Genomic DNA, 13,594 nt, shown 5'->3' with positions numbered 1-13,594 from the left:
AGCGGGCATTCTACTTTGGAATCCTATTCCTTTCTGTACTCCTGTGCTTTTTCCGTCCAATACTTTGAAAGAGCAGCAAACTAATCTTTGTGGTATTATCTGTACTCAAGGTTCCTTTTAATGTTTTAAAGATCTCCTCCTCCACAGCCAGCTTTTCAATGAAATATTGTTTAGAATTCCAATGTAGAAAAGCTAAACTGCTTTTAATTTTTTTAAGTACAGTGCTTTTGCTATAACTCATTACTTTGTCCCTAAACCTGAAATACTTTGACAGTATCTTGGGTCTCCAAGGAACAGTTTTTATTTCTACTGCTGAGTGTTCTAGAACACTGCTTCTCAAAGTATGGTTCTCAAACAATTCACATCATTAGAGGGCCCATTGGAAATACACAACTCCAAGCCAGACCTACTGAAATTAAGTCAAATTAGGATGCCTCGGTGATTTGTTATGCACACTGACATTTGAGAAGCTTCTCAAAGCATATCAAGAAACACATATATTGCATGCCCCAATTTTTATTAGTCATGACTTGCAACTACCAAACTTATCTTGTTATTCAGTGACAGTTTAGAATTCATACTGTGTAGCAATGCTACACAACAAACCAAACTTTGAAGATGTTCCCAATTAAACAACAAAACAAAACCTGCATATGTTCATTTAAAAACATACCTCTTATCAAAAAATGTTGAATTCTCTTTCCTCTTAGTGAATCCATTGGGTAGAAGTTTTAAGTTAATACCTTGCTTTCTGGCACGATTTTTCATAAAGTACATCTAATGAAACAAAACAGATAAATTAATCTTAAAATGCCTTACAATTGAGAAATGAGTAAAACCATGTTCAATAATAGTTAAGATTTACTGAGTACTTATGTTTCAAAATAACTCACAGGAAAATTTCATTCATTATTTACAAAAATACTGAGACATGTATACTTGATCATGTTCCTTTTAGCAGTAAGAATTAGTGAAATTCCAACATCATACAGCTAAACAGAAAACCTATATTAAAATGCAGGCCCATCAATTCCACAGCCTGTGCTTTTAACCATTTCATCCATAAGCCAAAGGAAGAATATCCTTCGCTTTTTGGAGGGATGTGAAGGATTAAATTCAAAGTTCGCACATGCTAGTTAAATATTCAACAAATGAACTACTATACATCCCTAAATCCAGAGATTTTCCTCTTACTTTTGTGGTTTTACACCAGTTAGGTCATACCTCCTGATTTATTACTAGACAGACAGCTTACTCAAAGAAGGAACCATAGTGTGGCCTGCTACAAGACCTAATTAAAGTAGCCATTGCTGTGGCTGCAAAATAGGATAAGAAAACATCTGCCTCAATTATGTGTTACTCCACTGACCATCAGGGTTAGTTAAACTGAACTAACTCTCAAGAGTTGTAAAGGGATAAATTTGTAGGATACATAAGAGGGAAATTTATATTCTTGAATGTACATATTAAGAAAGAATTATATATTAAAGATTAAAGAAGTACAGTACGTATGAAGATTTAACAATAACCCAATCATGGGGCTGGGGATTTAGCTCAGTGGCAAAGTGCCTGCCTGGCAAGCGAAAGATCGTGAGTTCAATTCCTGGTACTGGAAGAAAAGACAGAAAAACAAAACAAAACAATAACCCAATCATATACCTTAAGGATTTTTAGAAAAAGAATATCAAAATAAACTAGAAGAAAACAAAGATATAACAAAAGTGAGAAGGACACATTAACAGAACAGAAAAGAAATATATTACTAATTGTTCTAGAAAAAAACAGAAGATACAACCAATATCATAAATTAAATGACTACAACTCTTGCAGACATGTAAAGGAGAATATTATGAAGAACTTTCAACAAATCAAAATTTCAATCAAATGCACAAATTTTTACACAAATTAAATCTATCAACAACTCAAGAGACAGACAGCTGGGGATATAGCTCAGTGGCACAGTGCCCGCCTGGCAAGTGCAATGTCCTGAGTTCCACTCCTGGTACCAAAAAAAAGGAGACACAAAGAACCTGAACAGTCCTGTAAACAGGAAAAAAAACCTGAGTGGCCCAAATTCTATGTCCACACTGCTTTAATGATAAATTTTTATAAACTCCCAAGGAAAACATATTTCCAATATTAGCAAATGTGTCCAAAAGCAAAACAGAAACCATCCCAACTAACTTTATGAAAATAACACCATATTGATACAAAAAGCTAAGAATATCAAAAGGGGAAAATTAGAGGTCAATTTCATTTATGAGGCTGGGGATATAGTTCAGAGGCACAGTGTCTGCCTAGCAAGCACAAGGTCCTGAGTTCAATTCCCAGTACAAAAAAATTTATTCATGAGCAGAAATATAAAACAAATGGATGGATAATGGACACACACTAAATTCTGTGATGTATTAAAAGCATGATATGTTATGATAATAGCATACCATGCAATATTAGCCTAAAATACAAGATGAATTAAGACTACTCATATTTTTATTAGAGTATGATAGGTTAAAAGGATAAAAGTGAATAAAATACTGAAAAAAGTAGGTTATAAAATATAACCACCATTCATTATAAAATTTATTAGCAAACCAGGATTGGAATTTCCTTAATCTAACAAACTAGATGTACAAAAAGAAATCATGAAGTTTGCCCTCTAAAATCAAGGAATAAGATGAAAATGTACAAAAGAGTTAACATAACAAGCCTGAAACTAAATACTAAATATTTCCATACACTGACATAAAACTTTCGCTAAAATGATAGCGGTTCATCACTGTGTCTAAATTTTTATTTAATCAATGCAGCTTTTGTTAAACCTGGTTTTCACTCTGGGACTCTGAAATTGCTGTGAAGAAAAATCTCCCAAATTGATCTGCAAAATACAATCCAATCAAAATTCTCAAGAGGGTGAGAGGGGACTATGTAATTAGACTGATTCTTAGTATCTGTACAGAACTGCAAAAAGCAGTGAATAGTCACACTCTAGAGAACAAAGTAGAAGGACTTACTCTATCAGATTATGAGTTAAGTAAAAAACTGAGGGGCTAGGGAGAGGTTGGTGGTTAGAAAAAAACGTACTTAGGAAGAAAAAAGCTTTACTGCACTATAGCATAGTAGAGTGAATAAAAATAACAATAATTCATTGTAGATTTCAATATACCTAGAAGAAAAGATTTTGAATGACCCCAACACAAAGATATAATAAATGTTTGAGATAATGGATATACCAATTATCCTGATTTGATCATTATACACATGCATTGAAATAACATACTACAGCCTATAAATATGTATAGTTATATGTCACTTAAACTTTTTGAATTGCATGAAAAAACATTACAGTAACTGAGAGTGTGTAGTGTTACTGCCGGATATACAAGTTGACTACCAAGATGGAATACACAGGTCAAAAACTGACCAAAACATATAAGGATGATTGATAAATGACAAAGGCGCTTCTGTAAAGCAGTAGTGAAAAGATGAACTTCCTAGTACACAGTGCTAGGAAAAGTGGATTTTCCACATGTGAAGTTAAATGGGACTTCCACCAAAAATCAACTCCAATTTAAAGACCAGAATGTGAGGCACAATACTATAAAGCAGTGGTGGCAAAACTATGACATGTGTGCCACAATGGGCTGTTTGTATGATTGAAAGCTCTAAAAAGTTTGCCATCACTGCTATAAAGCTTTCAGAAAATACTAGGGAAAAATATTTTCATTCATTTCAAAGTAGGAAAGGATTTCTGTAAAAAAAAATAGACAACAAAAGGAAGCACATGATAATTTTGATGATATTAAAATTGGGAACATTTGTTCACTCTGCCTATCAAGTGCAAAGAGAACTATAAAAATAAATGGTATTTATAACACATAATCAACTATTGACTAACATCTAAGAAATACAAGAAAATGAAAGCTGATCAAGAAAAGGATGGGAAAAAAAGCAGAAGTTTCTGCTACTCCAACACTAAATGGTCTCTGAAAAAAATATAAATCTGTGATATGAGATAATCACAATACCAAAAAATTTCTAGAATACCAGTTGTGAAGTATTGCAAACGTTCAAGCTTTAATTTTGCTTCTTTTTTTTTTTGGATTTTTTCCGGTACTGGGAACCGAACTCATGACCTTGCGCTTGCCAGTCAGGCGCTGTGCCGCTGAGCTAAATCCCCAGCCCCTCAAGCTCTAATTTTGAAAAGTGCTTAAGCAATGAGAAAGGGATGTAAGAGTATGAAAACTAAATGTATTTGAACAGCAAATTCTGTTAGCTATTCTTCCAGGACTGGAATCGAATCACTTCCCAATTAATTCTAACGGCATGAGGTAAGCAGTCATCTCTCACACGGGGCATACCACAGGATCTTATAACTCGTCTGCTTGTTTCCAATCTTCCATTCTTAACCCCTGAAGCCTACAAAGCAAACAGGCTCAAAATCCTCCCACAATTTCTACAATCACTTAGACTATACTGAGAATCCTTACTACTTTCTCTAACCTCATGCTTAACATTCTCCACAGTCAACGTGCTTCTCTTGATTCCTCAGGCAGATCAATCTCATTCCTGACTCAGGCTTTACTTTTGCTTTTATCACTACAAGGAATAGTCTTCCTCCAAATGTTTAATGGTAGTTTTTTTCCTACTGTTCAGTTGGCTGCGTAAGTATTTCTCAGAGAAGCTTCTCCTGACCACTGTATTGAAAACAAACCTCTGGCTGGGTGTGGTGGTGCATACCTGTAATCCCAGCACTCGGGAGGCTGAGGCAGGAGTATCATTGCCAATTTGAGACCAGCCTTGGCTACAAAATGAGCTTAAGGCCAGCCTGAACTGCACAGTGAGACCATCTCAAAAAGACAAAACAAACAAACAAATAGAAAAACCAAGATGAAAACAAATATCTGGCAACATTTCCCCAGCAAACACCATTTTCATTCTTTTAATCCCTATTTTCTATATGCACTTAATTCTATCTAAAATTATACTTCTTCCTCTATGTATTTCCTCTCTCCTACTCACTATTGTATTTATAGTAACTAGAATGGCCCCTGATCACAGTTAAGTTGAAAAAAAAAAAAAATCTAGCTGATTGGAAGGAATTCTCACTAGGAGAGATTAGAATACTTACATGTTTATTGCTTATTGGCTTCTTCAAAAGAGCATCTCTAGAAATATGGTCAGCTGTTCTTGCCACATCTTCCAAAAATCGATAATCTAAAATTTTCAGAATAGAAAAATAAACAAGTGACGCACATTAATTGCCAGGAAGCATTAATCTGCTGTGCATAAAATGGCTTACCACTTAGGAGATTCATTTCAGTAAACTCTTGTATTGAAACATAAGCAGTTTTATCTCGAACTCCATTACACGTCAGTTCTGCTTTGTGTTTCTTTACACAGGACAAGCTGAAGAAACAAAGAAGAGAAATACGTTTATATTTTGAAGTGAGAAATATAGAGATGTAAGTAGTAAGGTAGAAAGTTATATGAATACCTGCAGGAATACCGCATACAACGTGGACATTTGTACTTTGCTTCCTCTGTACCACAAGTTTCACACCTACAAAAACCAGATGCAACATTCAATTATCAAATATTAATTTCACTTATCTATTCATAAACTCTGAATGCTGATTCAATTACTTGACAGGTGCTCATAGTGATTACAGTATGTGTAAGCAACTCTGATAAAATATTTGACAGCTGCCAAACACTGTTGAAAATTCTCTATGAAACCATCTCCAAATGACATCTACATTTACAATGTTGTTAGTGATATGTGATTAAAGAAAAAAATTATGATTTTTAAAAAATCACCTCACTTTTATTTTTCATTATCCACTGATATTGTTGTATCTTGGCAATCTGGTCACTCTGTGGTAGTACGTAATCAGAAATCTGTTCCTAAGTATGTTTTGATATTTTAAAAGCATACATAGCACGAAAAGAAGACAGAGTAAGACCCACCCAAATTTAAAAAGGAGCATTCATGTCTTTTTTCCTCAGCTCCACACCTAACCCAGAACGGGCATCAAAATAATTTATAAATGCTTTTACCCATCGTCTGTCTGTTCTCTATGCCCACAGAATATTGACAAGCTTTTAGAACTACTTCTACTTGGTTTGCTATGTTCTACACTGCAATATCCCAATAATCTGACACAATTTCATTTCCTATGTCATCACAAGCATGATGACACACTAAGGAAATTAAAAGCAATAAACATTACTGTACATACAGAAGCTCACTAAATTCAAGTTAATGTCTGCCTTTTAACTCAATTCACTTTGTCACTGTTGGTTTTATTAGACTTCCTTATCTTTATCGTCTTTCAAACCAATACTGAGTCAAAAGTTTATTGTTTGCTAGGTTTTCTAGTTCCCAGAATGTTTACTTCGTAAGTTGACCATTACCCACAGATCATTTATATAATTTCATTGAATTTGTTATTTAACAACATCTCCCATTACCTCTCTCTGAACAATATCCAGGGACCCAAACTTGTGGTTATTTTTCACCATTCCCCTTTGCCATTAGTGTAGTTCCCAGCAATCTAGACAAAAGAAGACTCCACAGCTTTATAACCCCAACCGAATTTCTCCCAGCCCTACCTTGACATGGCCAGTTTTCGCTTGCAGCCCACGGGGGGATTTATCTGAGGATCTTCTTTCACCTTTATATCTTCTGTTATTTCTTTCTTTAGGAAATGCTCCTCTTCTTTTACGCACGCTCCATCCATCATCTCCTGTTTTATATTTTGATCAACAAATATCTCCTGCTTTATCTCCCAGTTACCTTCCTCTTCCTTCACTTCCGGCCAATCCATTACCTCTTCCTTCACCTTCACTTTCTCTTCCTTCACGTCTGGTTCATCCACCTTTTCTTCTTTCACTACAAAACTACCCACTTCCTGCTTCACCTCCAATACGTCTGCTTTCTCGTCCTTCACCTCAGGTCCATCCTCTACCTCCTGCTTTACCCACTGTGCATCCAACATGCCGCTTTCTACATCCGACCAGTCCATAATTTCTTGTTTCACAACTGTTAAGTCCATGCGCATCTCCACTGCCCTTTGCTCACTTCCTTCCTCTGCATCCTCTACCTTCTTCATTCCTCTAAGTCCATTTCCCTCCTCACTTCCGCCAGGCTCCTCCATCCCAGCAAAGTCCCCGACCTCCACCTCCCTACCAGACTCAGGACCTAGCCACGCCCCCTCAGGTACCCCCTGGAGACCTCCTCCCGAGGCCCCTTCATTTTCAGTAGCAAATGCCATCAGCTCACGGTCCTTGGCTTACGCTGCCACTCTGTCCTTCAATGTGGCTGCGCCACAGCAACAGGCAGGACCACCAGGCGAAAACCGGCGGTACACGTGTGGACCAGAGTCGCTAGACGAACTGGCAGGCAGGAGCGCTCCAACTGTCGTAAAGCACCGCTCGGCACAGCACTTCACGACTTATCGAGTTCTTTACGGCTGAGGGGCGGTCCAGCCCTATCCTCAGCGAGAAACTTGTGAAGCCACGCCCACTATCACGCCCGCCTGCAGTCTCCTGGGTGGGTTATTGCTACCTCCTTACCCGAAGAAGTACTCTGACAGAGCGAAGCTGTGAAGCTAGAGCAGGGAGACCCGAACTGTTAAATCTTGTAATGGGAAGACCCACCCTAATCTGTATTAACGGATTAAATCTAGTCCTGTTTGAAAATGATGGACACACGTGATGTTATATCTTCCCAAGCTTTAGCTTCTTCACCTCTGCACTAGGGTCGGTGGTATTACAGATTCCTCCGGGTCAGTGCGAAGATTACATGAAATCATGCGGTACCTGTGGCTGTTATTACTGGGAATCCTAATAGGTTTCAAGTATGCACTATTATTTTCAACTCTATTATCAGTAACTTTATACCGCCCTGTTTTCAATTCCCAGCATTCTACACGATTTTTTTTTTTTTCTTTCTGTCTTTTTGAGACAGGGTCTCGCTATGCAGTTCAGGCTGGCCTTGAGCCCACTTTGTAGCCCAGGCTGGTCTCGAACTGGCAATGATCCTCCTGCCTCAGCCTCTCGAGTGCTGGGATTACAGGTGTGCGGCACCACGCCCGGCTCCTTTTCTTCTTCTTATTGGTACATTTTAGATATACATTATAACATTAATCATTGGGAATGTGTACTTGTATCTGATATATCTTGCTTGGCTAAGATCTGTTCTTACTAGTTTTTATGGTTTTTGAGACAGGGTCTCACTATATAGTTTAGGCTGGTCCTGAACTCCCTATGTAGCCCAGGCTGGCCTTGAACTGTAGGCAGTCCTCCTGCCCAAACCTCCCAAGTGATGGGATTACAGGTGTGCGCCACCATGCCCCGCTCTAAACGATTCTTTAGGGGTTTTTTGTATGTTTGGTTTGTTTTGTGAGATGGGGTCTGGCTTTTGTGGCCTGTTCCCCAGCTTTATGTATTCTTTTCTGTTTTTTATTTATTTGTCTTTTGAGTCGGGGTCTCACTTTGCAGTGAAGATTGGCTTTAAACTCACTAAGTCGTCCAGGCTGGCTTCAAACTCCCAAGTGCTGGGATTGCAGTGTGGTCCCCACATTTTCTTAAATATATATTCTTGTTTTAAAAGCCTGAGTCAAAAATTAAATGGTCAGAAATAGATTTAAATGCACTCCTATACACTGAAGAAAAAAACGAAGACTGCATCTGTTTCAAGGCCTTTTAAAAAGTATATCCACGTTCTGGGCAATAGGCACATTCGTCTAATTTTCAGACTGAGATATCTATTTTCCTCAGTGAGTAAGGAAACTACATGGGTTTTTAGCTGTAGGCCTTTTTGTGCAATCCCCTCATACTGTGTGAGTTTGTAGGGCATTCACATATTGGTCAGGGAATAGAAATTTTGAGTGAGTGAGCAGAATGAAGAAGGGAAGTAATTTAGCACCTTTTGTTTAAGTTCTGGGGATCAAACTTGGGGCTTCACATGCACTAAGTGTGTGGTTCTACCATTGAGCTACATCCCCAGCCTTGAGGTATTTTTGAAACCTTAGTTGAGGTACTACTGTTGCAGTAGCACTGAAAGTAGCATGAAAGTAAGTTTTTGGTGAATTAAGTAAAAATCTCCCTAAGGGTTGTGAGGAGGAAATTCCCACAGGAATCATATGGACAATTGGTCTCAGAACTTGAAGCGACCTTCAGGCTATGTTACCTTTTCTATAGGAAAGGAGGCTAAATGTCAGAAAGAATCTATGGTGTAGTACCATATGTATTAATAGTGTGTACCTTTTTATTGATAAATAATATTCCATTATATTATTTAGGTTCATGAGTATTTGGGTGGTTTCCAGTTTGGGCTGTTATGAAAATACTGTTTCTACATTTATATACAAGTTTTTGTGTTAACATTTTTTTCCCTTTAGTAGATACCTAGAAGTAGAATCACTGGGCCATAGGTAGATTATATTTAATTTTTTAGAAGAAGCTAAATTATTTTCCAAAGTAGTGATATAATTTTACATTTCTGCTGGCTGAGAGATTCCATTTTCTCCATGTCCTTGCCAACACAGTATTGTCAGTTTTTTGATTATAGGTGTTTAGTGGTTATCTTAGAATTGTGAATAAATTTGCATTTTTTTTGTCACGTAGCCAGGGCTGGCCTCAAACTTGCCATCAACTTTCAGAAAACTGGTGCCACTATGCCCAGCAACATTTGTTGTTTCAAGCTGCTAAGAGTATGGGTATTCTCTGCACAGTAATAGATGGTTAATGCCAAATTGTTGCATGGTTTACAAATTATTTTCTCCCATTCTGTGGCTTGTTTTCATATTCCTAGCTGTGTTGTTTAAAGAGCGATAGTTTTACATTTCAATCAAATCCAATGTACTAGTCTGTTTAGTGAATTGCACTTCTTGTGTTACAGTAATCAAGTGTTGCCTAGCACAAGGTTCCAAAGATATTCTCCTATACAGTATCTCCTAGAAGTTCTATAGTTGTGGGTTTTTTTTTTTTTTAATTGGGGGTTGAATCTAGGACAACTCTATATGCTGGACTATATCCCTAGCCCTTTTGGGACAGTTTTCTATGTTGCTTGGACTGGTCTCAAATTAGCGATCCTCCTGTCTCTGGCCTCCTGAGGCTCTGAGATTATAAAGGTGTCAGTATTAAAGCATTCACTGTGCTGTCCCTGGAAATCAATAATACTAGTTTACCCTCTTCCCTATTGCTCTCCTCTGACTCTGCATCATCTCTGAAGCCAAAATTAACCTCAGCCCCTTTGAAATTCTCTGTGGTAGACTTCTACCAGCCAATCTTTTGCTGGACCCCAAAACCTGCTTTGTGGCAAAAATATGCCATCTCCCTATGTCAAACTGTTCAGACCACCTCTGAATATAATGACAAAATTAGCCTCAAGCCTAATTTCTCCTTTCCAGGGTCACCTCCTAAAGTGCACCCAGGGTACTGGTTTTATCTCAAAGTTCTCCCACCAGACAAAAAGCCTCTTCAGTCTGCCTGGGCTAGATCTCATCAAGTCCTCCTGATTTAACCTATGGCCATCAAACTTCAGGGCTTCTCCCTGTAGGTACATGTGTCTATACTGAAACCTACCCAGTCTCACCCGTTTGATCTACCGGAACAATTTTCTTCTGAGCCAATTAAAGATCCATACTTTCACTTCTGGGGTGGGAATCAGGTGACACCTAGCTATCATGTTATCTATTCCTCAGAAAGCTCTAGGGCTCTCCTGACTGTCCTGCTTCATGGTATGAATTTCATTAAATTTACTGATGCTTTCCCTCTGCTCTTGATAAATCCTTTTACCACCCTAGTCACCAGCCCTATATATGCCATCAGACACAGCAATATATAGATGAATCTTAGAATTGGTGTCTTAACAATATTGTGTCTTATAATCAAGAAAAATAGGATGTCAACTATTTAGATTACCATTAATTTTAGTTAACATTGTTTTATTGTTTTGAGTGTACAAGCTTTTCCATATCATTTTGCTAAATTTATTCTTAATTTCTATTCTTTTTGATGTGATTTTAAAATAAATTTAACTTCACTTTGGATATTTCATTGCCAGAATGTAGAAAGAAATCTGATTTTTATATGTTGATTTTGTATCCTACTTACTCAACTAATTTATTTTATAATGTCCATATAACTAGATTCAGTTAATTTAGAAGCTTTATCTGCATTTATGAGGAATATTTATTCATACAGTTAGTTTCTGATCTATGATGTTTCAATTTAAGACTTTCCCACTTTCCTGTGATGCTAAAATGATACACATTTAGTAGAACCATTCTTCTAGTTTTGAATTTTGACTTTTCCTAGTGCTATGTGGTATGAGACCTCTGGCTGTGCTGGGCAGTGGCACACGCTGCAAGTCCCACACAGCCCTGAGATCACTAGGGAAAATACCTGATATTCACTGTGTTGCTAAATTAGGATATTTTGTAGGTTAGGTGTATTAAATACATTTTTTTCACTATGGGGGATTGAACTCAAGACTTTTGCACTGAGCTTTATATCAAGCTCTTTAAAAAAAATTTTTTTTTTTTGAGACAGGTTTCAGGAAGTCACTCAGGCTGGGCGTGAATTTATGATCCTTTTTCCAGAGTGCTGAGATTACAGGTACGCTCCACAATATCAGATTTACATACATTTATTTACTAACAATATTTTCAATTTATGACTTTATTAGGACTTAATGCCATGGTAGATTGAGGAGTATCTATATTTCTCTTTTCTTGTAGTGTTGTCAGATTTTGTTATCAGGGCTCTTACCATATTTAATGTCTTTGATTTTCCATATCTTTACTGATTTGAAATGCTTTCTATGAGAGTTCCCAAGGTAATTTATAACCTCACTATTTTGTGGTCTGATGGTATACAATCTGTGTTATCTGGCTTCTAAGTTTATTTTAATTACTATATTTTTTCATAACTGTTTTCCCCAGTGTATATTGCTATGTATTTCTAATCCTTTCTTATCTCTTTGTAGGTATTTATTCTGCTTACTCAAAACTTTCCACTTTTTTGTCCATTGAATCAGTTCCTCTAATATAAATTATCCAATTTAAAAAAACTTTTATGGACTTACACTCCTAAGATGTTGCAATATTTTCCCTTGTGATCTCATATTCCCTTGTTAGTATCAGTGAGCATAGCTGTAATTCATATTTGAAAGGTAGCATGAAAAGCCTAGGACTTGGATTATGACTCTTCTAATGATACATGGAGGAGTAGTTAAGGAGCAGAGTGGATGAGCCTCAGGATAGAAAGCCTGTGATGTTACTTTCTGGATTCTACCACACTCATTGTGCCCTCCTAAGAAGAGCACATGCCTCTTGGATTAATTCCCAGTATCCCTGCATTTGCCATCCCTTTTCCAAAAGCTATTCTTATGGCAATCATCTAGACTCTTAGGTAGAAGGAAAGGAAGACAATAATTTCAAGCCAACCTTGAAATGCATAGTCTTTCGTTTCCCTGATATTATTCTGGTACATTGGGCAGGTGCTGAGCTGACCCTGATGTTTTCCTGCCTGCCTCAAATGGGGGTGGGCCATGCTCCACCCAGGGTAACATGGGACTAGGAAAGGGTACACTCAGAGATTCTACCCTCCCATTTCACTTCCTTAGTCCATTGGTATCCCTCTTTGACTCCAGGCTTCCCTTTCCTCATCATAAGGGGACTCAATTCCCTTTCATCTATGGGCTTCTCATAGTACCCCAGGTAGGCTCTGACACCCTCCATCTCCTGAGGTAGCATCTTTACAGTTGGATTTAAAGACTCTGGGGAGCAGTATATCTTTGTTAGGTTTCCATCTTTTCAGAAATTCAAAGTCTTCCAATTAAAATTTTCAGCAGTACTGCAACGATAAGGAATTTGTGAAATTTTTTGAAGGGTGTCTCAAATGTTCCTTCTGGACTTTCCATGGCATTTCTCAGAATTTTCCAGGATGTGTAGATTTTTTTTTTTATATCCACAACCATTTTTTTTTCTCGTGTTTTGGTTTTTTGAGACAGGGTCTCACTATGTAGTTTAGTCTATGTAGCCTATGCTGGCTTTGAACTTTAGGCAGTCCTCCTGAGTCTGCCTACCAATTGTTGGGACTGCGGGCATACCTCACCACACTCAGCTTTTATATTCAATATTTTAAGGAATATAAAAAATAACAGTAGGAACAAGGGGTGAACTCATTACACTGTACTTTCCAGTATGCTAGCCTCTAAGTATAAATGCTGTTGAACACTTGAAATGTGTTATCTGAATACAAATATGCCCCAAGTGTAAAATGTACACTGAATTTCAAAGGCTTAGTACAATAAAGATTGTAAAATATCTCATTAATCATAATTTTATATTATCTGTTGAAATTATAGTATTTTGGATATATTGTTTATATATTTTGAAGTTAATTTTATCTTTTTCTATTTACTTTTCAAAATGTAGCTATTAGAAAACTTGAAATTACATATGTACCTCCTATATTTTAGCTGGAATTTGTTATTGAAACTCAAGTTTCAGTTAAAGGAGGCTGACATGAAGTGAATACTCAAGATTAGGTAAGCATATTTTCAATGTATTCTGTAAACTAT

At 37.1% G+C, this 13,594-nt stretch overlaps 1 protein-coding gene across 2 annotated transcripts in view; it reads right to left on the bottom strand.

Annotated features, from left to right (window-relative positions):
* Window positions 1-7,428, bottom strand: part of Znhit6 (zinc finger, HIT-type containing 6) — a 50,069-nt gene extending 42,641 nt beyond the window's left edge. For both annotated transcript variants that reach the window (XM_005385133.1, XM_005385135.1), the window contains exons 1-5: window positions 6,613-7,428; window positions 5,495-5,560; window positions 5,300-5,406; window positions 5,129-5,214; window positions 674-777 (exon numbers count right to left, since the gene is read on the bottom strand). In XM_005385133.1, the coding sequence (XP_005385190.1) occupies window positions 674-777; window positions 5,129-5,214; window positions 5,300-5,406; window positions 5,495-5,560; window positions 6,613-7,274 (1,025 nt within the window). In that variant the 5' untranslated portion in view covers window positions 7,275-7,428. The remainder of the gene's footprint in view (window positions 1-673; window positions 778-5,128; window positions 5,215-5,299; window positions 5,407-5,494; window positions 5,561-6,612) is intronic.
* Between the last annotated feature and the right edge of the window lie 6,166 nt (window positions 7,429-13,594).

Source organism: Chinchilla lanigera, unplaced genomic scaffold (genome assembly GCF_000276665.1).
Source record: "Chinchilla lanigera isolate Chin_1 unplaced genomic scaffold, ChiLan1.0 scaffold00022, whole genome shotgun sequence".
Lineage (NCBI taxonomy): Eukaryota > Metazoa > Chordata > Mammalia > Rodentia > Chinchillidae > Chinchilla > Chinchilla lanigera.
This window is presented reverse-complemented; position numbering and strand designations above follow the sequence as displayed.